General features: G+C 49.2%; 2 protein-coding genes across 3 annotated transcripts in view; one reads left to right on the top strand and one right to left on the bottom strand.

Annotated features, from left to right (window-relative positions):
- Positions 1-18,813, top strand: part of B4GALNT3 (beta-1,4-N-acetyl-galactosaminyltransferase 3) — a 61,152-nt gene extending 42,339 nt beyond the window's left edge. Inside the window, exons 4-20 of the mRNA XM_053977406.1 lie at positions 1,548-1,643; positions 2,196-2,286; positions 3,140-3,240; positions 3,614-3,681; positions 4,204-4,282; positions 4,672-4,738; positions 6,428-6,571; positions 6,969-7,078; positions 7,570-7,670; positions 8,309-8,385; positions 8,984-9,983; positions 11,086-11,384; positions 11,781-11,934; positions 12,610-12,682; positions 13,134-13,287; positions 13,975-14,101; positions 14,868-18,813. Coding sequence (XP_053833381.1) covers positions 1,548-1,643; positions 2,196-2,286; positions 3,140-3,240; positions 3,614-3,681; positions 4,204-4,282; positions 4,672-4,738; positions 6,428-6,571; positions 6,969-7,078; positions 7,570-7,670; positions 8,309-8,385; positions 8,984-9,983; positions 11,086-11,384; positions 11,781-11,934; positions 12,610-12,682; positions 13,134-13,287; positions 13,975-14,101; positions 14,868-14,976 — 2,850 coding nt within the window. The 3' untranslated portion in view covers positions 14,977-18,813. The remainder of the gene's footprint in view (positions 1-1,547; positions 1,644-2,195; positions 2,287-3,139; positions 3,241-3,613; positions 3,682-4,203; positions 4,283-4,671; positions 4,739-6,427; positions 6,572-6,968; positions 7,079-7,569; positions 7,671-8,308; positions 8,386-8,983; positions 9,984-11,085; positions 11,385-11,780; positions 11,935-12,609; positions 12,683-13,133; positions 13,288-13,974; positions 14,102-14,867) is intronic.
- Positions 18,814-20,460: 1,647 nt separating this feature from the next.
- Positions 20,461-23,473, bottom strand: part of NINJ2 (ninjurin 2) — a 46,909-nt gene continuing 43,896 nt past the window's right edge. The window contains exons 3-4 of one of the 2 annotated variants that reach the window (XM_053977921.1): positions 22,328-22,522; positions 20,461-21,442 (exon numbers count right to left, since the gene is read on the bottom strand). In XM_053977921.1, coding sequence (XP_053833896.1) covers positions 22,359-22,522 — 164 coding nt within the window. In that variant the 3' untranslated portion in view covers positions 20,461-21,442; positions 22,328-22,358. The remainder of the gene's footprint in view (positions 21,443-22,327; positions 22,523-23,473) is intronic. The other variant, XM_053977920.1, reaches the window with a different exon arrangement.

The following is a 23,473-nucleotide window of genomic DNA, read 5'->3' as shown; positions in this document are numbered from 1 at the left end:
TGTCTTGCTGCTTTTCCTCTTGTCTGGTGGGCAGAATCCAGGCTGATGGATGTCAGCAGAGGAGGGAAGAGGAGGAGATGCTAGTGGGGGGCATCGTGGGCTTGCAGACATCCATGAAGCCCTGGCAGTGGTGACACCAGTGAGAGAGGGCTGACGAGAGACCACTCCAAAAAGCAGTGGTTGTGAATGTGCTTTGCCTGGCACACAGAAATGGTTTTCATGTGCATGACTAAAGTCCACAGCTCGCAAGGAGCATTACTGGTGTGGAGCCAAATCTGCTTCACAGCCTTCCTTCAAGCCACAGTTTATTTCAAAGCACACCCCCAACCCACCATCCTGGGAAAAATAACTCAGTGAAAAAGTTTCTCTGGCAGAAATGCACAAAGAGGTTGGACCCTCCTCCACTGTGCTGCTTTAGGCCTGCTAGAGTTTCCCCAGCAAAAACTAAGAATTTGCTGCCATCTGTAGACATTTGGGTGCTGTTCAGGCTGTTTCCCCAGCCCTGCTCCCACAGCCCTTATATAGGCAAGACAGCCACAGCAAAACCTCCCCAGTCCCAAGGCAACCTATTCCTTTCTTCAGCGTTTTGCCATCTAAGGTAGCTTGTACCGTCTCCAGCTTATTTATTCTTCACTGTTGGATGCCAGTCTTGCAAGGAGGGTTTCAGTATCCAGCTCCACTGGTTGCAGGCAGAAAGCTTGGATTTTGCTGGGGAGCAGACAGCAATTCCCTTCTGAATGGCTCTGACAGAAATAAAGTCTGTGCTTTGAGGAGTATGTTGCTGAAGTCCCACAGTGGCCAGCAAGCTTTCTCCAGTGCAGCTGTGCCCCAGGTCTCAGCTGGACAGTGGAAGCCTCTCCTGATGGGGCTGGCTGCATAGCAGGGGCCTGTACTCACACTGCACACCCTCCTGTGCTGTCCAGGCTGGAACCCCCCTTCCCTCAGTGTTTCTGTGTCTCTGCAGACACACAGAGGTTATGCTGCCCACTGAGCTGCCTGTGCTGCTGCTCCCAGCTCTGCCAGGCCTCCATCTCCCTGTCCCCACCATCTTCTGTCAGCTTTACCTCTAGGACATGCTTTGAGAAGGTGATCTGCCATCTCCCCTCCCTAGGGTGTCCCTTCTTCCTCAGGTCAGGAAAATAGCCCTGAGATGGTGAGGGAGTCCAAAACACTTTCTTGCAGAGCATAAGACGTTACCTCATGGGGATCTGTTGCCACCCTGCAGTGTGTTCCACACCATGGCCTCAGAGCATAGCCCTCTGGTGAAACACCTCCTTGATGGAGCAAACCCCAGCTGTGGAACTGAGATGTCCCAAGCATTAGCACAGTTCCCTGGTGCCATTCAGGTGTGTGTGCCAGCCCCACACGTTCAGCAGACGAGCAGCAGTGCTCTGGACCCATGGATCCTGCAGTCCATCATAGCAAAGGAATCTTCCTTCACTCTCCCAAGCGCTCCAGTACCGGGGCCATGGCCCAGGCTGTCAGAGCAGAGGAGGGACACAGGGGTTGGATGCAGCTGTTCATGGTACCCCACTTCTGCCTTCTAGTTCCAGGGCCAGGCCAACCTGCACGTGTTTGAGGACTGGTGTGGCAGCTCCATCGAGCAGCTCAGGAGAAACCTCCACTTCCCTCTCTTCCCTCACGTGAGTAAGACCATGAAATCCACTGTCCTGCACTTGCCAGCTCAGCTTCCCAGGTGGATAACCATTGTTCCCTTCAGGTCCTGCCCCTACCTCCCTCTCTGTCCTGCTTTCTGTTAAAATCTACCACGTCCCTCTCAACCACCTCCTCTGTCCTCCTGCTGAGGGAGCAGGAAGCTTTCAGAAGGGTTCATGGCTAACAGCTCTTCTGCTGCACATGGGAGGGTCATTTCACACATGCTGGCCTGCCAGGGCTCAGACACAGGCTGAAGGAGCCCTGTATTTGGTGCTCTCCTTCCAAGTGGCAAGGGAATGCCACGTCCTGTCCCCGCCATCTCAATGCATGCCCCATGCAGTTTTTCCCTTCTCAACAGCATCTGCTCCATCTCATTTTTTACTTGGTTGGCTCTTTCACTTCTGCCTCCATCACATCTCACACCCCATCCTCCTCTCAGAGAGAACCCTCTGCCTTCCTGTCCCAGGGTTCTTAATTTTTCCCTTGCTCCTGTCACATCTAAAATTATTTTTATGAATTTTTTTCTTCTTCCATTTCAGACCAGAACTATGCTGAAGAAGTTGGCCGTGTCCCCAAAATGGACCAACTATGGTCTCCGGATATTTGGTTACCTGCATCCTTTCACTGATGGTGAGGGTTCCAAGTGCCTTCACTCATGTCTCTTGTCACCTTCCCCTCCCTCCCCTGCTGATGCTGAACCACTGGTGCCCTTACCCTGGCAAGCCCAACACCGGGTCCCTCACGTGGGTGGCGTGCGTGACTGGCCATGGCCTTGGCGTAGCTGGAAACAAACACATCTGCCTCCTCCCTGGTGAGGGAAAGCACAGGAGAAAGCAGATGGGAAGTGCTAGATAAATAGCAATGCTGTTATGAATGCACAGCCCCGTGGTGTGTATGTGGCCACGAACAATCCCTGAGCTTTGCCTCCCTCCCTCGCGTGGCCAGGGCTGTCCATGACATCAGTGATGTCCTTTCTGCTCCCCGGGTGCACGAATGCCATCTGACAGCAGCTGACATCTGTGTCCCCCAGCTGCACGCCTCTGCCCCGAGCAGCCTGCTGGCACTCACCCTCTGTCACGGGCCCTGGCCTGCAGCTGCCATCCCCGTGACCCCGGACAAAGGGTGAACCTCAAGCACCTCTGTCTCCTTCTGTGGCTCCACGTGCACGTTCCTCCAGCCAAACACTGCATCTCACACAAAATTTTGCTCTGGAAGCAAAAGGGATGTCAGGGGAGGCTTTGCATAGACTTCTTAGCTTTCCAGGTTAGATGTCAGGTGAAGCCAGTGCAGGAGGGACACTGAACCAGTGACATCTGCAAAGTTTGTTTTCAGTCACAGCAGAGTTAGCAGAGAGGTTAAAAGGCAGGAAGGTGATAATATCAAAAGGGAAGGATGGTCTCACCAGGAGAAAGGAGGAGCAGGATCTGTTCTGTGCACAAGCCCTTACCCCACAGCCCTACTCACTCCCTCCATCTCTTGACAGGGGAGTTTCAGTTTGCCATTGCTGCAGATGACAATGCTGAGTTCTGGCTGAGTCCAGATGAAAAGCCCTCTGGTCTCCAGCTGCTGGCCAGCGTAGGCAAGGTACAGTGCATGCTGCATGTCTTCTCCCATCAAGGCTTCAATGTTTCTGTGGGAACAGAGACCTTCCTGGCTTACTGCTTCCTTGGACTCCCCAGGTTTCTTTCCCTGCCCAATTACAGGCAACATCAGCATGGGTGCCAGATGGGGTATGACATGTGATACCTTAAGCCACTTACCTCTTGGTAGTGCTATTGGGAGTCCCTTGTTCACAATTAAGGGACTTAAATCTGTCCACAGGTGATGGATTTCACAAATGATTTACCAGGAGGAATTGGAGGGAAGAGGGAATTAAATTTTCCTTTTTTATCATTGTCAGTGCAGTAACAAGGGAAGAAGCTCATCTTAACTAGAGCCATCTTCTGTCTCTTCACAGACGGGGAAGGAGTGGACCGCACCGGGAGAGTTTGGGAAATTTCACAGCCAGAAGTCAAACATGGTGCGGTGAGTGAGCAAAGTCCCTCAGACCCAGCCACCTCTGCACATGACCAGGAAATCACAAGGATAAGGAAAAAGCATTCATGCTTGCCCTGAAGAGTTTTGCAATACAGAGAAAGGGATTACTCTGGGGTATTGCCAAAGCTTTGCTGATTTACTGCAGGAATGCAACTCTGAATTTTTCTTCCCTGGAGCAATCAACCACCAGCACATCCCGGCTCCCCTATATGAACTATATCCCAAGTTTCCTGCCTTGGAACTGGCCAGGTTTCCTAGAGGTCAAAACCCAGCAGGCGACACTGAGAGGGAGTTACTCAGAATTAACTGAGAAGGGTCTGGAGTGCTCCAGGTGCATAAGTGAAGCTACCTATCTCACTGTCAGGATCTGGATTTTCTTGGCAGCACTAACCCCACCTACCCTGAGAATTAGGTTGTTTCAGGGGTGTGGTTGCTCTCCACTCATTGTCTGCTGACAAGCTAAGAAATGTTCCTTAATGCTCCTGGTGACAGACGCCTTGTTCTTTGCAGGTTGTCAGCTGAGGGCAGGTACTACTTTGAGGTGCTGCACAAGCAGGATGACAGAGGAACAGACCATGTGGAAGTAGCAGTGAGTCTGTGGAAATGGTGGTCCCGTATATGTGTCCCCAGAGAGCTCAGGAATGATGTTTGTAACCATTTCCCTCCTTTCCCTGGCCTCAGCTCCTCATTGCATGAGATGTAGCTAATCCCTTCCAGAGCCCTTACCTACTTCTGTGTGGGATAGTCCTGGCCATGTGTCAGGATCCCTTCCTCCCTTACTTGGGATAGGTCTGCCTTCTCTGGGGTCTGTTGCAGCTTTTTGGCCTTTCCTGGCTTGGATGTGTCCTGGGGGATCTCTGTTCATTCCCAGTCTTTTGCTGCAGGGTAAATTCAGTCCTAGAAGGGGTAGTGTGTTCCTTTTGTTCAGGCTTGGTTAACTCCATGGGTATTTCATTTCAATGTGTTTCTCTGTTCCAGTGGAGACTGAACGATCCAGAAGCGAAGTTCAAAGTCATTGACTCCCAATATCTCTCCCTTTTTGCTAGTAAGTATCTTCATCACAAGTTTTCCCAAGCACCTCCCCATTCTTCCTACATGTATCAGCATCCAGTGTTTCACCATGAATCATTGTCTAGCCAGGCAAATACCAGGCATGCATATCATTGGGAGGAAAAGGTGGAGACAGTTTGGGAGAAAGACTTGTGGACAAGAGTGTGACTCATTATTAAATGTAGGGGAATCAGAAGTAAGATTGGAACATTATTTCAGGGAAGGTCTAGAGGTGGTGAGGAAGGGCAGAGAGGAGAGTCTGCAAAGGTGAGAAGTGTTGTAGATGGAGAGTAACACAGGATGGAGATTTCTTGCTGAGAGCCTGGGGGAGCATGAGAGCCTGGGGGAGCATGAGTCCCAAAACATGGGAGCTGTGGGGGTGTGCTGCCAGCTGGACACAGCCAGGGAGAAGGGGCTGCTCTAGCACTTCAGGACATTTCACTCTGGGTCCTGAACACTGCAGGATACACTGGTGATGATGGGGGATGCTGCTTTCTTCTGTCCCAGCCTCAAGTCTCTTTGAGTTGGTGCTGGATTGCTGCAAACACATCAGTCCAGTCCCTCCTGTTTTGTAAACCCTTCTTAGCACACCAGGTGATGGTTTTATCAGTTAAGAAGCTCCTTAGTCCTGTTTACCCTTACCCAGCTTTGTCAGCATCACTTTCCTCTGCCAGCATTCCCCCTTTCCATATCTACTGCTGTTGCCTTCCAACATTTCTGGGCTTTTTTTCAAACCAGCCCTTTTGTGCATGGAAACTCCCTGATGTAATCAAGGCATCTGTTTGCTGTGTCTTGGATCACAACCTGCTGCTGTATTTTCTGAAACCTCCCATGTGGCTAGGACTAGGCTTTCCATTTGGTCTTCCATCTCCATCCTTCTTCCTTCTGCTTTTTTCTTGTTACTAATTACCTGTAGAATAGAGGACTGACATTCCAGAAGATCCCTTCACGATTAGGTGCAGTGCTGCAGTCTCATTTTTATCTGTTGCCTTCTGCCCTTGTTTTTTCCCTTGTTCATATTAGCCTTTGGCTGTATTACATGACATCCCATTCTTTCTGGGGTCCCATGTAGTTCAGTACCCCAAAGTTGCACACCAGTGCCCTTGGCAGGATATTGTTTTTCCTTCATGGATATTTATTCAATTCCCCTCATTTTAGAGTAAGATTCACAGAGACATGAAGAATTGTGACAGCAGCACCCAAGGAAAAATATAACCAATACCCAGTCTTGAGTTTGAGCTTCCTGTTGTTCTTGGCTTACTGTGGGGCTTCATTCCCTTTCTGGAGTAACATCCTCCTCAGCCACTGAAGGTCCTTCCTTTGCTCCTCAGGTTTCTCCTCCCATTCATCTCTCTCCATCTCCTTTGAAAAGAAACTTAATACTAATAATGCAGAGGTGTCCAGTAGTTCCTGCCAGTACGGAGCCTGTTCAGCACACCAGTGCTGTTGTGTCCAAGGCAGGAGGTAATTTTCGTCCACTCCTCATCACTGTGTGTGCTTGCTGTGTTCCCACCCTACAGCTTCTATATCTCCAGCTTTCTGGGTCAGAGCCTTTCCTTGGCCTGTGCCAGAAACAGCATTAGTGCCACGGATGCAATGCCATTTGGAAAGGGCTGACACTGGGGAGAGGTCAAGGAGCAAGTTAGCCCCTGTCTCCCCCTTGTGTTCTCTCTCTGGTCTCTAGACGAGACGCTTTTGAAGATGGATGAGGTCGGGCACATCCCGCAGACGCTGGCCACTCGCAGGAGCTGGGCTGCTGACAGCGCTGGCAGCAGGGTACACCCAGCTGACATGCTGAAGCCTGACCCCCGGGACACTCTTTATGAAGGTAAGACTTGGAAAGCAGCTGAGGAAGAAACTGCAGCCTGTGCAGGAGCACAGTTGGGAAGATTGTCTTCTTTTAGTGCAGTTATCCAGGCTATGCTTTTTTATTCCTGGTGCAAAAGAGAAGGGCAGCTACAGTATCAGTCACTGTAGGAAACAAAGCACAGACTAAAGCCAGCTCCTCTTTCTTGGTATCCAGCTCAAACAACATCCCCAGGCATATTTTTGTGTGAGCGTCTTAAAGGAATGTAAAGAGCTGAGCCGTGCAAGAAGGTTTGTTTAATCTATTTCTTAATATTTCACATGGATAAATGGAACCCAGGGACAGAAGTAGCTAAGCTGGTGCGTGCTTGCAGCAGGGCTCCTCCTGCAGCCCTTGCCTGTGTGTTCCTTCTCCGCAGTGCCTCTGCTCAGCAAGTCTCGCGTGCACCGGGCCCTGCCCGACTGCCCGTACAAGCCCAGCTACCTGGTAAATGGATTTCCTCTGCAGCGCTACCAGGGGCTCCAGTTCGTAAGTTGGATTTCTTAACCTGCTGCTTGCCCAGGGATACACAAGGAGGAAGAAGAGATCCCTTTAGCCATGGGGCCCGAACTTGCCTTTGCAAGGGAGTCTCACAGTGACTGGGGATTTCATTCTCCACGGGGGGGGGACTGTAGTTTGTGTGGATTACTAAAGCCACGGACATCTCTTCAGGAGGACTTGGCCACCTCTCTCCCAGTTAGTTCTCACTCTGTTGTAGGACTTAAGCTCACAGTTAGAGAGGTGGACAGATGCTGAGGGAGAGGGTAAAAGGTACATGCATACATACATGTATCCTAGAGTGCTTCCTTCTGTCTTCCATGCTCACAGCCTGCTGCTGGAGAGGGAAAGAGTGAGCAACTCCTTCTCCCTCTAAAAAGTGCTGGTTATCCTGCAGCTATGTCTGGGTCAACTTGTGACTGATGTCTGGCATTTATGAGGGTTTCACTTTGTTTCACTTTGTCTTTCTTTCTTCTTCACAGGTTCATTTATCCTTTGTTTACCCAAATGATTACAGCCGCCTGAGCCACATGGAGAAAGACAACAAATGCTTCTACCAGGAAAACCCTTATTATTTGGAAAGGTAGCATGCTGTAAATTTGGGTTTGCTAGCAGGGAGGGGAGAAGCTTGAAGGCTGGAATTGGTGTGGAATTTCATGCTCACTTCTGTAGGACTTGTCTTAATTCTTAAAGATCCCCTAAGACTTGCAAAACATTAAAGCATTTATAGCTTCTTTTGATAGCTTAAGTGAAAATACGTTTAGGTCTCAAGGGGAAACTACTAGCACTTTTCTTGCACTGTTAACCCAGTAGCTGAGTCAGAGAATATTTGTTCTCTTACATCAGGGAGTGTATTCCCAGCAAGCTTGGCCTGCAAGTCATTGGAGCCTCCTGATAGCTGTCACTGTGAAAGCCAAACTATGCTCACCACCAGGCCTCTCTCTGGGGGAAGAAATGCATGTCACTCATCTTCACTGGTACCCAGATCCCAGTGGTGGCCCCACAAGGGAGCTGCTACTTGCATGCTCCCTCCTGCAACGATCAGACACCTTGTGCAAGGACTCCCAGCCAATTCAGGAGGACTTTTTTGCAGGATAAAGATGGTCACTTTCCCAATAAAATAGTTGATTATGGCCTCCCTGTGCTCAGGATCTTCCTCCTTCTTCCAGGAAAGGGAAAAGTAACATTCATCAAACTTGTGTTTTGTTCTTCTCTCTGCAGATTTGGATTTTACAAGTACATGAAAATGGATCGGCCAGAGAAGAGCCTGGACTCTGGAGAAGAGACAGAGCAACCAGGTAGGGGCCCTAATGTCAGAACACAGAGGATCCTTTTATCTGTTGCTTTTGTGTGTGGTCTTGCAGCACCAGCTGAAGGAAGCTGTAGGAAGTTGACTTTTCCATGCCAAGGAAGTCTCAGCCTTTCCCTGCCAGATTGCTGTGTCTGGGAGGAGACTTTTGCTGCCACTTTTACTTCCCTTAAGGGCAGGTTGGGAGCTCACCAAACAGTGGGCTGCAGTAGGACAACATGACAACTGTCAGGCCCACGGCTCAGCTGAGGTGCGATTCTAGCGAAAACATGGGCAGGAGTAACACAGCCAGAGGTGTGCGGTGTGGCAGCCTTTGGTCACACCTGTCCTGCAGAGCTGTGGCCAGACCCACAGCTAAGGGCAAAGCCAGACAGCTCCACAGCCCTTGGCAGGGGAGAGTGATGGGTGCTGAGGAGGCTGGTGGCAGCAAGAGCCACCTACGTGGGAGATCATCCCTGCCCCTCTGAGCAGAGAGACAGCACTGAGGGGAGGCGAGAAGTAGCTGCCCCCCTGCCTGGTGGGTGCCTGGGCAGGGCAGGGAAGGCAGTGGGAGGATGCCAGAGGTGTAACTTTGATTCATCCTGCAGGCTCCCAGGAGGGGAACCAGGATGACCTGCAGTATGAGGAGCAGGACGTGGAGAGCACCAGTGCCCCCGAGCGCACTGGCGCAGGGAGGGCAGGGCCAGCAGGCAAGGCTCCCAGCAACGTCTTGGGCAGTGACAATATTCACGAGGACTATTCCCTCCGGGAGCGCCGCCGGCTCCTCTCGGTGATGGGTGACGATGCAGGAGAGGAGATACGGAGGAGGAGGACGAGAAGGTCTGGTATCAAATCAGCCATGCTGGCCTCTACCAACCAAAGCCTCAGCCTGACTGGCCTAGAGGGAAACCCAGTAACGAAGAGACCCCGTTTAAAAGCTGGCGTCAAAGACAATTCCAGAAGCCCTCCGCAGCATGCCAGGGCCATCCAGGGGAGAGTGGCTGTCAGAAGGACAATCCCTTCTTCTAGGACTGTGTCTCAAAGGCAGCAGTCTCTTGGCCACCCCAGGGACTCAGAGGTCACAGTTCCCAACAGGGTAGGACCTCGAGGAGACCTCAGCACCACAAAGGACGGGCTGCAGCCAGCAGGCACCGTGCCAGCTGGGAAAGGAGGCCCAGCCTCTGGCAAAGCCGGGAGACATGCAGTGAGTGCTGCCAGCCCCAGCCAGCAGCCCGGGCTGCCACAGTGGCTGAGCCAGGTGCAGTCCTACGTTGCTGAGCAGAAGGCGGCCAACAATGGGGACGTGGATGAAGGAGAGGTGCAAGTGGCATCTCCTTTGAAGGGCAAGTCTGGAGGAGCAGCAGAGGAGGAAGAGGTGGGTGCAGAGCCAGAGGAGGAAGATGAGGAGGACTTTGATTATGTACCAGTGTTTGACCAGGCAGTCAACTGGGAGCAGACCTTCAGCATGAGCAACCTGGACTTCCATATGCTGCGCACAGACTGGATTGACCTGAAGTGCAACACCTCGGGAAATCTGCTGCTAAGAGAAAGGGAGGCCCTGGAAGTTACACGTGTCTTCCTGAGGAAGCTCAACCAGAGGAGTAAAGGGTAAGGCGCAGTGAGAAAACCAAGGGGCACTGTCCCAGAACTGGTTAACCATGCTGTATGGGGAATACCTGTTATGTGAGTAACTGGTGAGAATCAGAGGATGAACTAGATGCGGTGAATAACATTTCAGGCAAGGAATCTGTGTAAAACACTGGACTTCAGGCACACTTCTTTTGCGTGAGAAATGTTACATGGTCTTGGTATGGTTCTTTTTCTTCTCAAGACTTACCATCCCTTCTGGCAAACAGACACACTTCCTCTAGCCTCCATAAGCTAAACAATCTAACTTCTGACCCTTCTGTTAGGCTAGACTTAATTTTTATAAGTGTTATTAAAAAATTATAATTTTTTTACCAGTCTTTTCTGGTTTCAGTTGGTGTTAATCTTCCTATACATAAGTGACAAATAATCCTGGATGTTTTATGGAATAGGTGTTATTAGCTTCTAATCCCTGCTGGAAGTAGGCCTAATGCTACATATTAAGATCACATTTGCTTTTTCAGGGTCACATCAGTCACAGCCAGGTGTAGCTGACCAGTACACACAAGATTTTCTCAAGATTTTTAACTCACAAGCATCTATTTTATAGCAGAAACTCTTGTTATGATCTGAAAGGTCGTGACTGACCTGGCATTTCATCCAGTTTTGGCCATTCTGAATCTACAGCTCCTGCCAGTTTCTACTGTATGATTGCTCAGTCCTACTCCATATTCTTGTTTGATAAGCTGTCATGAGCCAGTTTCAGCAGCCCAAACACGCTTCTTGTGCCAAAATCATTGCAGGTGGTGTTGAGTACACTCACTATTACCAGCCCTACACAATCATTCAGACACATTTGTTATTTTCTGTGTCACCTTTATTTCATTTCTCTTGCCAAATATTTTCTCTTGGCTGGAATCCCAGGTCTAATCCCACGTGCTTGTGGATTTAGGAGAAACAGGTGCTAAACATTCCCATGGAACTTTGGAAGCAGTGCAGCAGAGCAGGGGGAAGCTGGGGGCACAAAGGTTTGTGCCGGCCCAAAGGAAGGAGCCCAGCAGGGCTGAGGGAGGGATAGGGGCCGGTGCCCAGGCTGTGCCCACGCCAGCTGTGTCTCCTGCAGGCGCTTCCAGCTGCAGCGCATCGTGAACGTGGAGAAGCGGCAGGACCGCATGCGGGGCAGCCGCTACCTGCTGGAGCTGGAGCTGCTGGAGCAGGGCGAGCGGCGCGTCCGCCTCTCCGAGTACATCTTCGCACGGGGCTGGCAGGGCAGCAGCAGCCACGAGGAGGACGAGAGGAGGATGAGGAACCTGGTGTGGGGCCGCCGGCGGCACCTGATGGCTGCGGCGAACGAGCCAGAGCTGTGCTGGCCCCAGGGGTTTTCCTGGAACCACCAGGCTGTGGTTCACTTCGTGGTGCCAGGTAAGGCCACCTGCCTCCCCAGGACATTGAGGGGTGGCACAGTTCCCATGGGCAGTTCCCATGAGGGCAGCCCTGGACTGTGGGTCTGAGCCAGTCTCAGCCATCTTACTTGGGTCGCTTCCAATTTCTGTTCTCTCCAAGTTAAATACCCTCAAAAATATGATAGGGCCCAAGCAGCCATGGCTTGTAATCCCAGAGAAAACCTCTGTCACATGGTGGGGAAGAACCCACACTGATTCCTTGGCTCTGTGGACCAGGTTTTCAGCCTGGGCCTATTACATCATCCCTGAAAGGCTGTTGAGATTTCACAGAAGGCAAGAAACCTTGTGTGTTGAGGAAAAACATCACCATTTAAATCAGTTGGCTTTGATTCTCTCCCTGTTGCAATACAACCAGTGAAAAACCAGGCACGTTGGGTACTGCAGTTCATCTCCGACATGGAAGAGCTGTTCCGAGTCACCAAGGATCCCTACTTCAGTGTCATCATCACCGACTACAGCAGTGATGACATGGATGTCGAGAAGGCTCTGAAAAGGTCTTCCTTGCACAGGTGGGAGTACTGCTTGGTGACAAAAAGCCACTCACACACATATGCCTGCAAATAGCACATTTGGCAGTCTCTGTGTATTGACCAGCCACAGCCTGCTTCAGCTGGAACACCACAGACACCATCCATCCAGACCTTGCACATCCACAAGAATATATTTTTGTTATGATGCGCATACACGTATATGTGTGGAGCACTGTTAGAAAAGTGTAAGGCAATTCCTGGTGTAGTCTTCCAGCTAAATTTATTGAATTTGTCTCTTTTTTCAAGATTGCAAGAGAGAAGAGAAAGCAAGTCTCTCAGTGATGGGGCAGGGGGAGGACAGAAAACATAAGAAAGCTCTGAGAAGTGGGACAGTGAGCATGGAGACCTCTGCTAGAATGACCCTACTCTGACCTGAAACAGCTTTGGCTGGTCATTTCTGTTACATGCCAGGGGTTTCCAGGTCTAGTCCTAGGACAGAGCTGGGCTAGAGCTGAGAAGAGTTTTGCTAGGCTCTTTTCAGGCATAAGACTCTCTGGGCAGACTGGGACCGGGAGCAGTGCTGGGCTTGTGCACTCCCCCAGCAAAGGTTTCCTCTGCTTCAGAGGGTGCACGGGCTCCATAGCCCAATGCTGTGTGGTGCTGCCTGCCGTGCCTCCTGTGCCACTGAAATTCCCTTTCCCCTCTGACCCCCAGCTACCGGTACCTGAAGCTGACAGGGAATTTTGAGCGTTCTGCTGGGCTGCAGGCGGGGATAGACCTCGTAACGGTGAGTCTGGGGGGCCTTGGGTGGGCAGGGAAGTTTGTAGTACGTGTCTGGTGTTGCCACTGCCTTTGGTACTGAACACACTGGTTTTTAGGGAAGGGAATAGCCTAACAGATCAGTTCAAATGTAGATGTTTTTCCTGTCCTTCCAGAGGAAGGGTGTCTCTATTCTGAGGAGCCTGTGCTCTGTTTGATTCTTGGTCCATCTGTTAGGACTGTCAGACAGGAGGGAAGTCAGCAGTAGCAGCTTTGTGGTCCTGGCTCTGCCAGGTCACAGTGATGGTATTTCACACTCATCATTGATCAGCCAATGGACATTTTGCCAGCCCTTGGGATCTCAGTTTCTGATGCAGTAATGAGATTTTGACTCCCACATTTCTGTCTTCCTGCCCCTCAAGAAATATTTACTGAAAGTCAACCTATTTTTTTTTCCCAACTGGTACAATTGGTTCCAGGACCCGCACAGCATTGTCTTCCTGTGTGACCTCCACATCCACTTCCCAGCTGGAGTCATTGATTCAATCAGGAAGCACTGCGTGGAAGGCAAGATGGCCTTTGCACCCATGGTCATGAGGCTGCACTGCGGGATGTCCCCACAGTGGCCTGATGGTAAGAGGGCTCAGACTTTGGGAAGTGGGGAAAGAAGAAAGTGCCTCTACATTTGTTCCTCTGGCACTGTCAGGGTCTGGAGCCATGTCCACAGGGTGAGTGTGTGTTAGATATAGGATGGGGTTTAGCAGCATCAGGGACCTGGAATTTGAGATCAAAAAGCTAGCAGAGCTCTTTATCTGATGTTTCTCCTGGTAGTCTCCTAGGGCTCTTCATGGATTTAAGGACCTTGGAAAAACCGTCCTTTATTCCTGTCTGACCATATCTCTTTTCTTAGGGGGCACAGCCTGTCCTGAGGAGAGCTGGTAGACCAGGGGTGAGGGAAACCAAGGCAGGCTGGAGGGAGAAAAGTGGTACAGCATAGGATTTCCTTTAGACAGAGGTGACCATCCTGAGCCATCTAGGCACAGGGACAACCCTGGGAAGCTGGGACAGTCCAGGAATTGTGTTGCCAGACAGGAGATGTGAGAAGCTCTGCTAAGAAGTTGATGGATCAGACCATGCTGTCTGTCCACAAGCCTTTCTCATTCCCAAAGCTGGTTGGCATGGTTGGCTCTGCCTTGGTGCTGAGTGTCCCTGGTGTCAACATTGTGCTAAAGTAGCTTGAGTCTCACTCCAGCAGCTCTGCTGGAGCCATCAATGGTTCAAAACCCCAACAAAGCTGTGCCTCTTTTGTGCTCTCCTCAGGCTACTGGGAGGTGAATGGGTTTGGTCTCCTGGGCATATACAAGTCTGACCTGGACAAAATTGGAGGCATGAACACAAAAGAGTTTCGGGACCGCTGGGGAGGAGAGGACTGGGAACTCCTCGACAGGTAGGCATCCACTGTCACTGTTCAAGTGCTCAGGAGGGGAAGCCCATCAGATCCTCGAGAACCAATGACCATGGGAGTGGGGATCTAAGGAGATTGAGATGACTACTGCCACCATAACCTTGGCCAGTGAGGGAAAGTCTTTGAGCATATCCTGACCTCAAACCTAGTAGGTGAGGAGACACAAAACACTCTGTTGCAGCCACTAGTAAGAGGAGAGCTGTTTTCTGCTGCCTTCCAGCCACACTGCTGGTTGGTCTCCTGCAGATCAGGCACTGGTGATTGTGAAGGCTTTGTCCTCTTCAAGCATTCAGAGTGTAGTGTGATCCCTCACATTTCCCATATAACATTTAGCCTTGAAGCCCAACTGGTGGAGAGGCATTTAAAGATTATAGGTACAGTTAAAATTTCTGAGGATTTTGTGAGGAGGGATGCACAAATCCTGGGCCTCTGGGTTTGTAGTTGTAGGGTTTGGGCTCTGTCCTGTCTTTCTTGTCAGCTGACTGCAATCCAGTGCTGCCAGCCATCTTTCCTCCTTTCTTGGCATATGCAGGCACTCCTGACTAGTCCTGTGCTCAAGGGTGCATAGACACTCAGAAACATTAGATTCTTGCTTATGGATACGGGATACCCCTGAGCTATTCTGGACTATCCAATTTGCTTGCAGTCTCTTATCAACAGCACAACTTAAAAAAGAGTTTTCCTGGGGCTGAGTCTGTCAGTATCTTTGTGATGAAATTTTCCCTAAGTCTACTCTTCTGTCTGCCAGGATCTTACAGGCTGGGCTGGAAGTGGAGCGTCTCTCCCTGAGGAACTTCTTCCACTGGTTTCACTCGAAGCGGGGCATGTGGAACCGGCGCCAGCTGAAGACACTGTAGCCTTCAACCCCAGAGTTGTTTGGCAGCACTGTCCACCATCTCATCCAGATGTGCACTTTACTGGGGCATGCAGCCGAGTGCCCAAACTCTTCCTCTGCCTCCAGAGACCTCTGATGGCATGGCACAGCTGGGGAAGGGGTGATCAGGCTAGTGGAGCAGGAGGTTCTCTTGTCAGCCGCTGCATGCAAGACATGGGATCCGTGTGTGGCTGGGAGGGCGTGTGGTGGAGATGTCAGGGGAAGCACTTGTATTTCCTGCCATGCAGTGTGGTAGAAGGTACAATGGGAGAGGTGCTGTGTTTCCTGTTGAGTCTTGCACCAAACCAACACAAATCCCAGCTAAGCCTAGAATGGTTTATTTAGAGCAACGCTGCTTCTCTTTCAAAACTTGAATGAAAAAAAAAACAAAAAGAAAAGAATCCACAACCGTCCCCATTTCCTCTCCTTTGCCATCTCTCCAGTACCCATTATTTTAGACAGGGGACCAAAGTTCTCTGATCTGTATTGCACCCACATGCCCATGTGCTGACTTAAGGAAATCTAGATACAGAGGAGCTGATAAGCACTTTAGGCTGCTGGTGCTTAGATTTTTCTCTGTGTTTTTCACTTCGGTCATTATGAAAAATTGTGCTCACGTTCAGCAAATTATGGGCTGTGGATGGAGTTGCAAATACATTTCCCTCACAGGAGCCACATTTGCCTGTAGCTGGGTGAGCTGGCAAGGGTGATGTTACAATTCCACCTAAATTATTGACCCACTGCCTGAGGGTAGTGGAGGGGCTATACAGAGAAGCTAGCAGAACATCTCAGGAGGAACTTTGCAGCCTTATCCGACAGACATGTGTTTGTCCTAGCAATATCAGGGAAACCCTAGCAGGGAAGAAGTGGCAATATTTTATTAGTTGAAGTATTGTGATTTGTCAGAAAAGGAGACAAGAGTCTTCTGATCTCAAAATCCTGTACATTTATGCAGAATCTAAAAGTTAATTTAGTAAGTTTTGGCCTCACAGTTGTGTGTTGTCATAGTTTCTCTTACGTAGAGAGCAGGCTTCTTGGTTGGAGAACCAACACAGCTGTTGGTGCTTCATCTCTGGAACAGCCCTGGGAGCTTTGGCCTGGTACGGAGGAGGTGGCCTCAGGTCTTGGCACATGCACTGGGTGTAACAAACAGTGAGGACAGAAGAGTGTTGAGTGAACAAAAGGATGGGCAAACCCATGCTGTCATTGATGGAAGAACTGTGGAGAGAGCCTGCAGCTGGCCTGGTGCTACAGGGAAGTCTCATCCCCTAAAACTCCTGTTCATGTAAGGCAAGATTTTTTTTTTTACCCTGTAACCTTTTTGAAGACTATATAAACCCAGAAATCCCATCTCACTCAGTGCTTTACACTGCAGCTTCAGTGTCCCCATACCATGCTGAAGAGGGCTCAAGCTTGAGGGGAGAGTGTGACATAGAATGCTACTCATGGTGCCCAGTTCTGGGGGGGTTGCTAAGAAGGAGTAATGGATGTATGCAGAATACAAGCAAAGCTGACTGGTACTAGACTTTTTTGCTCTTTGCTGATGGAGTAGATGCCAATTCAGAATAGGCATTCATTTATTACTGTGTCTGTGGTGCTTGACGAGTCCATCAAGTTCCGCTATTGCAGTGGAAAACTGAACATACAAGTTCTGGCATGTGAGATAGAAATCACGTCAAATCATCTGTTTGCATCAGTCTGGGTTTTGTGAGTGATGGATTTAGAAAAAGTCAGCCAGATACCAGAAAGTTCTGCTGTGCAGTGTGCAGCTGTAGTGAAAAGTAGACAGGAGAAGGCTGAATCTGAATCTGTGGAGCTTTTGCCAGAATGGAGACACTGACTCTCCCAGAAGAGGCAGCCTTAGCCAGCTGCCCAAGCCAGAGTAGTCTTCCTATTGAGGGAAAATACTTTACCCACACAGATACTAAGAAATTAAAGCGTGGCAGTTGGGGTGAGAGGGAAGAGGCTGACAACAGTCAACACTTTTTTTTTTAATTTTTTCTTTTCTTTTTGAACTATTATAGGAGTTTGGGAGACCAGAGCCCTGTGATGCAATGTTGCAATAAGCTCTGTTTCTCCCTGGAATGTGCAGTGTCAGTCATGCTCTCAGTGCAAGTCAGAGCCTGCGCTTCCCTCAGACACAACTCCAAGAGTGTGTAGGTGAGCTGCTTTCCAGGCTCCAGGAGTGTGCCTGCACAGCCTGTCCAGGCTGGCAGTGTCACGCAATGCCTGTGGAATGGGGAGAGGCTGTCGGGAGGGCGAGTGCCCGCACATGGGCAGGCGTTAGCAGAAGCAGCTGTCTGTGCCCATCACGCTGGGAGCACCATGGTGCCCAGTCTGCACATGCAGAGCTGCTGGATTCGGTGGCAGCCCCTAAGTCAAGCACGGGGAGGAGGAGTTATTTGTACCATGTGCTTTCACATCTGGTTGTGGATGTGCACCTAAAGTTAGCAGCTGGCATCCATCTGCGGACACTGGCAAGAATTAGGTGCATCCAGAAGGTCACTCACTTGGCATAAATGCCATGAGTCTTCCCCACCACAGAGGACAGCCAGCAAAGAGTGGACTGGACAGTAGGGTGCACCCCTCAGTTCAGCACCGCCAGCAGAATTTGAGGATTTTGCCCCCATTTTTCGGCTGTGACTGTACTCCTTCCTTCACACCTTGTAACCCAGGCCAGTGGTAAGCAGAACTACCTCGTGAGGACTCCTTGATGGAGATGTAAGGAGTTCCTGGTTTTCAGTCCAGTTTCCTAATGGCCAGTCAAAGCTGCCGTCTCAAATGTTGTTCCCTTCCAGTGGGAATACTCAGTTGGTATCCAAGCAAGTAGTAAATGTGATTAATACTAATTGGCACTAGCTGGCAGCCTCCAGCTGCAGGAGGAGCTTGGAGAGCCCATGGGAATAAAAACTGTTGTCCAGGCCACAAGCTCAGAGACCTCACTGCAGGGTGTAGGGAGAGAAGGGGCTCCACACTCACCAGTTTACTGACCAGCAGCAAACCTTGCAGGAGCAGCACTGGGCTTCACTCGGAGGCTGCTGCCCCTCTTCCAAAGCAAGCTGCAGTTTTTCTCCCCAGAGAGAGTCACAAAGAGGGGGAGAGCAGGAAGCACAGCAGGAGCAGATCCCTCAGCTACGCAGTGAAAGGGCATGGCCAGGAAGCTGACTCCCCTCAACAGCTGGTCACATTTCTGTCACCAAGATCTTTTTAGGAAGCTGTGCTGGAGTTCCTGGCCTTCATGTGCATCCTGGCTGTGTCCTGCCTGGACAGCTGGAGGAAGTCAGTTCCATAGGATTTTCCTTGCATCAGGCCAGGAGCAAGCTGCTCCAGAAGCTCTGTGGCTGGGGAGATGATGGACAATGCTGCAGAAGAGACCTTCTCCAGGGTAGCAAGTGACCAGGCTGGGGAGTCTGGGCCACCAAGTGTGAGGTGCAGAGCAAGGGGGCTCTGCCAACAAACATGACCGTGTATTCAGGACTGGAGAGTGGTGCTCAGGCTTGCTTTGCAGGTCATCAAGGGAATGAAGAAGGGCTGGCTTGTAATCTGAGCAAAGTGTATTGTGTGAAAATTATTATTTGTTTCATCATTGTCTTAATGTTTGCCTGGTATGAACACCTCTCCTCATTGCCTACAAATGTCTGAAGTTGATTGTTTTTTAGATACAGATGCCTTGTGTTGAAAATCTGACTTGTACCTTTGAGTTACCTGCCTTAAAGTGGCTCTGTGCCTTCAAGATGACTCCTGAGCCACCTCTTTGTTGGAGCTGGGGGATATACAGATTCTCCCTCGTGTTTTATAAATACATTGTCTTCCTACAAGAGCTCTCTTCTGTCTGTGTGTTCACTTGCACCTGCATCACTGTGCAGCAGGAATTAGAATCCAGGTGTGCTCTGTCTTCATTAGCTGAAAGCACAGGCAGTACCAGAGAGATCACTCTCAGCCCAAGCCAGCAAGAGCTCTGCAGCAAGGAGTGGGTGGGAGATGCAGTGGGCAAGGTTAGCCCTGCTTCAGTCCCCTCTAGATCTGCGGAGAATGGGATGGCAACAAAACAGTTTTCCTCCTGTATACACGGGTTTATAATGTGAAACAAAGTGGGAACAGTGGACAAATACACATTACAGGAAAGCATTAATGTTGATGTGATGAGAGAATGTGGAAAACACCGTGGTTCTCCTGGCAAGCAGAGGACAGTTCCTGGAGAAGACCACAGGTGGGAGCCTAGACCTGAGTTCAGTACTTGGCACAGCCTACGTGAATGGGAGGTCAGCTCTTTCACAGCAACTGCTTATTTGAATTCAATTTTGGCCCATCTTCTCTTCAACTGTGCCTTCTTTGAGTATCAAAAGCTTGGCAGCAATGGGAGTCACACACAAAGGGGGAGAGGCAGCCAAGGTTGCTAATGAGTATGATTTCACTATAACAAGAAATTATTAATATTAAAGGGGATGGAGGGAAAGTATTCCAGAGTGCTGCCAGCCTATTGCTTGCCTGGGATGAGTGGCAGGGAGCCCCCTCTGCTCATGCAGGCCTCACATGCTGCCACACCCGATCCAGTAGGTCTCTGAAACAATGATAAAGTTGAGATCTGGTAAAGAAATTCCCCTCACTGCTTCTTTCCCAGCTGAATATTTTCTGGTTTTCCCCTCTCTTTGCATTCAGTCATCAATGCTAATTGCTTTCCCTCCTGCTCCATGAAGCAATGAAACCCTGGGCTTTGGGGTCTGCAATGCAGGATATGTAATGTTTTACCTTTCCACGAACCCAGCCAGACAGCAGTGGCTGACAGCCCCTGGCTTGAGGTTTTGCTGTGCCTACAACTCATTCTGCTACTCTAGAATGAAGCATTTTTCTAAAGGAGGCAGGATAACAGGCTTCCCAGAAACATCCACCCCTCTCTGCTGCTAGTCAAAGCAAAGACTGAGGACCAAGTTAAGCAGCAAACTCAGAGTCACCCCAGACTTGTCATCCCCAAGAAAAAGTGGAGGACAAGTCTGTGCCTGCTTCACCAAACAGATCTCAGGCTGTGCTCAGCTTTACCACTTCAGGTTCTGGTAAATCCATAACTAGTATTTTCCACCCTACCCTTATTGTGCAACTTTGCTTTTCCCTCCAGAAGGTCACTGTCAGTTTCAGGTGCTAAGCTGCTGCTGGCTGCTGGCCTTACCCACCAGTTCGTGGGCAAGATCATTCACACCCTCCCAGAAAAAGCACCACGTGTGACTGACACAAATTTGGTTTTGTAAAGACAAATACAAATGAAATCTGTCTGCATCTGTTCCTAAGTGTCAGACACTCCCAGAAGCTCCTGAAGACTGATGTGAGGATGCTTTCATGGCATTTCTTTCTCAGGGGTGGCAAGGATATACTAAATGAGAAGTCCATATTAAACTCTGATTCTGCAGTACAATGGAAAAATCATTTAATAATCAAAAGACCATGTAATTATTTAAATAGTCTTACATAAGGCTATTAAAATACCATTTTTTAGCATGACTATAGAGTTTAAACATTTAGGATTGAAAATCTTTACTCTTTCATAAAAATCTTGAAACTCATTAATTCAAAGGATTTTTTTTCTTAAGGAAACAAATTGTTCTAATACAAGAGAATTACTAGAGCTGTCATTATAAACCAAATACATTTTAAAACATTTATATTAATGATAAGAATAAATCATAATGCTGATTTTAAAAATAAAGTAATAAGCTATTCAACTGTAATTTTTCATTGCAGCAATAAGCCTAGGCTGTGTCCTTATGTATAATGTTTCTTCATTTTCTATTAAGTATTGTCAGGCTATTCTGACATCATTCCTGATAGGTTGCTGATGATGACATAAGACCACAATAACTATTTTCTGTCCTTGTTAATATTCCAGTGCTGGAAATATCTGATTGTTTCCTTAACTATGTCACATTTAATTTTAAACAACTAGGAAAACATTTGAACTGGTTCTAGCTATCTTCATGTACACACACCATTCTATCCTCCTAGGAAAACTTCTTTTTTAGTTTGAGAAATCCATTCCAACATTTGGGAGGTAAACTATTAGATAGAATTGCTTTAAGGGCATCAACTTATGTTTGAGACAAAAAAAAAAAAAAGCTGGACTTATTTATTTAGCCTACAAAGTAAATCATTCAGTCTTCTCTACCAAATGAACCAATATTGAATATGTGAAGCTGGCAGCTAAAATAAGAAAAGGGATTTACAGAACTGCACTTTCAAAATGTATACCTGCTGCTGTTCCTGCAGTTTCCTCTTGCAAAGTTTGTTCTAGCTTGGAAAGGCAATGCTCCTACCCCTCAGAACTGCAAAAGCATTACAGCAAGGGGCCGATATGCTATGACATACACAGAGTTTTGAAGTTTAACCCAGTTTTCTGGATTCATCCATGGGCTCCTGCTGAGGTCAGTGGAAACACGGAGGAGAGCTGCACTGCTCAGATCCTGCAGGGAAGACAAGAAACGCCGGTAAGGTCACCTCAGACTGCTCTGTGTGCATGGCCAGAGAGGAGCAGTCACAGCCACTGCTCAACACCAGAACTGCCCCTGCACATGTGGGGTGCTGCTCTTCAGCACTTGCCCCTCTCTGCATCCCAAACTGCCAGTGTTTCTATAGAGGCTTTTGGCCCTTGCATCAGTCCTCACCATAGCATGTGTCTGTTGAGCTTTCTTGTTGGCTGTTGCCCTGGTATGTTGTGTTCAAACTCTGTTTACCGGAGTAAACAATTTTGCAGGTCATGTAAACAAGATATATTAATTTTCCTTCTTGAGCTGAAGTGCTTTTGATTTAAGAACCTGTCATTCCCTCGCTGACGTGACATGGAAACCCAGACATTTGGATGAACTCTTTATTTACAGGGCTTCCTTGAAAATGAGCATTAGGTGCTTAAAACAGTCCCTTGCCAAACTACAGTGGCTGTTGTAAAGAGCTCTTCGCCCCCTGCCTTGCCTAGCACGTTCCTTTTATTCTGCTCAGATAGTGCTGCTGTCTTGGGATTCCTCCCAGAACACACCTAGTTTTCTTCCCCAGTGTCAGCTCCCATCCACAACTGCCACTCATATCTAGCATGAGCTCTGCAGCCTTCCAAAAACCACTTGCTGCTGATAAATCCCAGCAACTCTGATGTTTGGTGTTCTTGCTTTAGAGACCAAGTGAGGAGACCTCCTCCTCCTCTGAGAGAATTTGTTCAATGGCCACAGGTTTTTGTGGGACAGCAACGTGCCTCTGGAAAGGCTTTGTTAATTTGTGCAGCTTTGCCTTCACCACCTTGCAGTGATGTTTTCTGAGACTGAGAGCCCTCCCAGGGGCTGGCAGTGATGGGAACTCACCCTTTCTTACCTGAGTCCATTGCCCCATGAATTAATAAGGTCCAAAATTCCTAGAAGGGTAGAGGCCAGTCTTCTGCACCCCAAAGGCTGTGATGAAGATGTTGAGGATGACTGTGATGAAGATGAGAGCTGTGGCAGCGTTGTTGAGTATATTCAGGCGGGGTTGCTTTGCAATATCATTCAGGTTCAAACGAGCTGTGCAATACAATGCAAAAAGAAAAAGGAGTTTGCAGACTGACTCCAAGTCCGCCAGTTCCTGCAAGCCTCCCCTGCCTGGTAAATGTTCATGGTGCTTCTGAGTGCTGAGGCCACAGAGCAGAGGGAGTAGTCACAGGAATGCTACAGGAGCCACAGCTTGCTCTAGGGTGACATAGAAGGCTGGAGCAGAGAAAAAAATCATCTTGTGTTGATTTTTTGGCAAAATTCTTCATTTTGCCATGGAGGTGCCGTGGCCCTGCAATGGCCTAAATAGGGTCTAAACAGGCAAGTTACTGTTGCACACTAGCCAGACACATGCCGTGGTCCCCCCAACACTGCCTGGCCGTGGGACACGTTGAGGGCAGGCTGTGGGACACGGGAGACAAGGACAACAATGCTCTGCTTGCACTGGGAAGCCAGTTCCTCCCTAACACCCAGACGTCACCTATGTGGTGACACAGCTATCAGGCCTGGGTACATGAATGGGGTCAGTCCTGGCTGATAGACATTGATGCCTTCAGACACAGCAATACCCTGGTTACCAGGGCTGTCTGGCCAATAAGCCTTGCAAACAGCAGCCACGTCGTGGTCCCTTGTCCCCTTTCTCCTCCCAGCTGGCTCCAGCCATCACAGCTGCCACCAGGAAAAGCTGTGGTGTGTATGACAGGGGAAGGAATATGTCACAGATTTTCCAGAGCCTCCAATCCTCTGTCCCCCATAAAAACCCATGTAGGATATTCAGGAAAAGGCAGAATTTTGCAGGTTTTTAATATTGGGAATCCATTGGAGACTGAAATACAGCAACTCCTGTATCAGATGGAGCACTGGGCAAGCACCGGCAAACCAATGCTGGTGTTAATGTACTGTCTGTAAGCCACTAGGAAAACTGTGGGATTGGCTAAATGTGAGGTTAAATATAGGGAATACCTCTGCCAAAATTGTTTTGTT

Source organism: Vidua macroura, chromosome 5 (assembly GCF_024509145.1).
Source record: "Vidua macroura isolate BioBank_ID:100142 chromosome 5, ASM2450914v1, whole genome shotgun sequence".
Classification (NCBI taxonomy): Eukaryota; Metazoa; Chordata; class Aves; order Passeriformes; family Viduidae; genus Vidua; species Vidua macroura.
The sequence above is the reverse complement of the archived record's forward strand: the minus strand, read 5'-3'. Positions and strand labels throughout refer to the sequence as shown.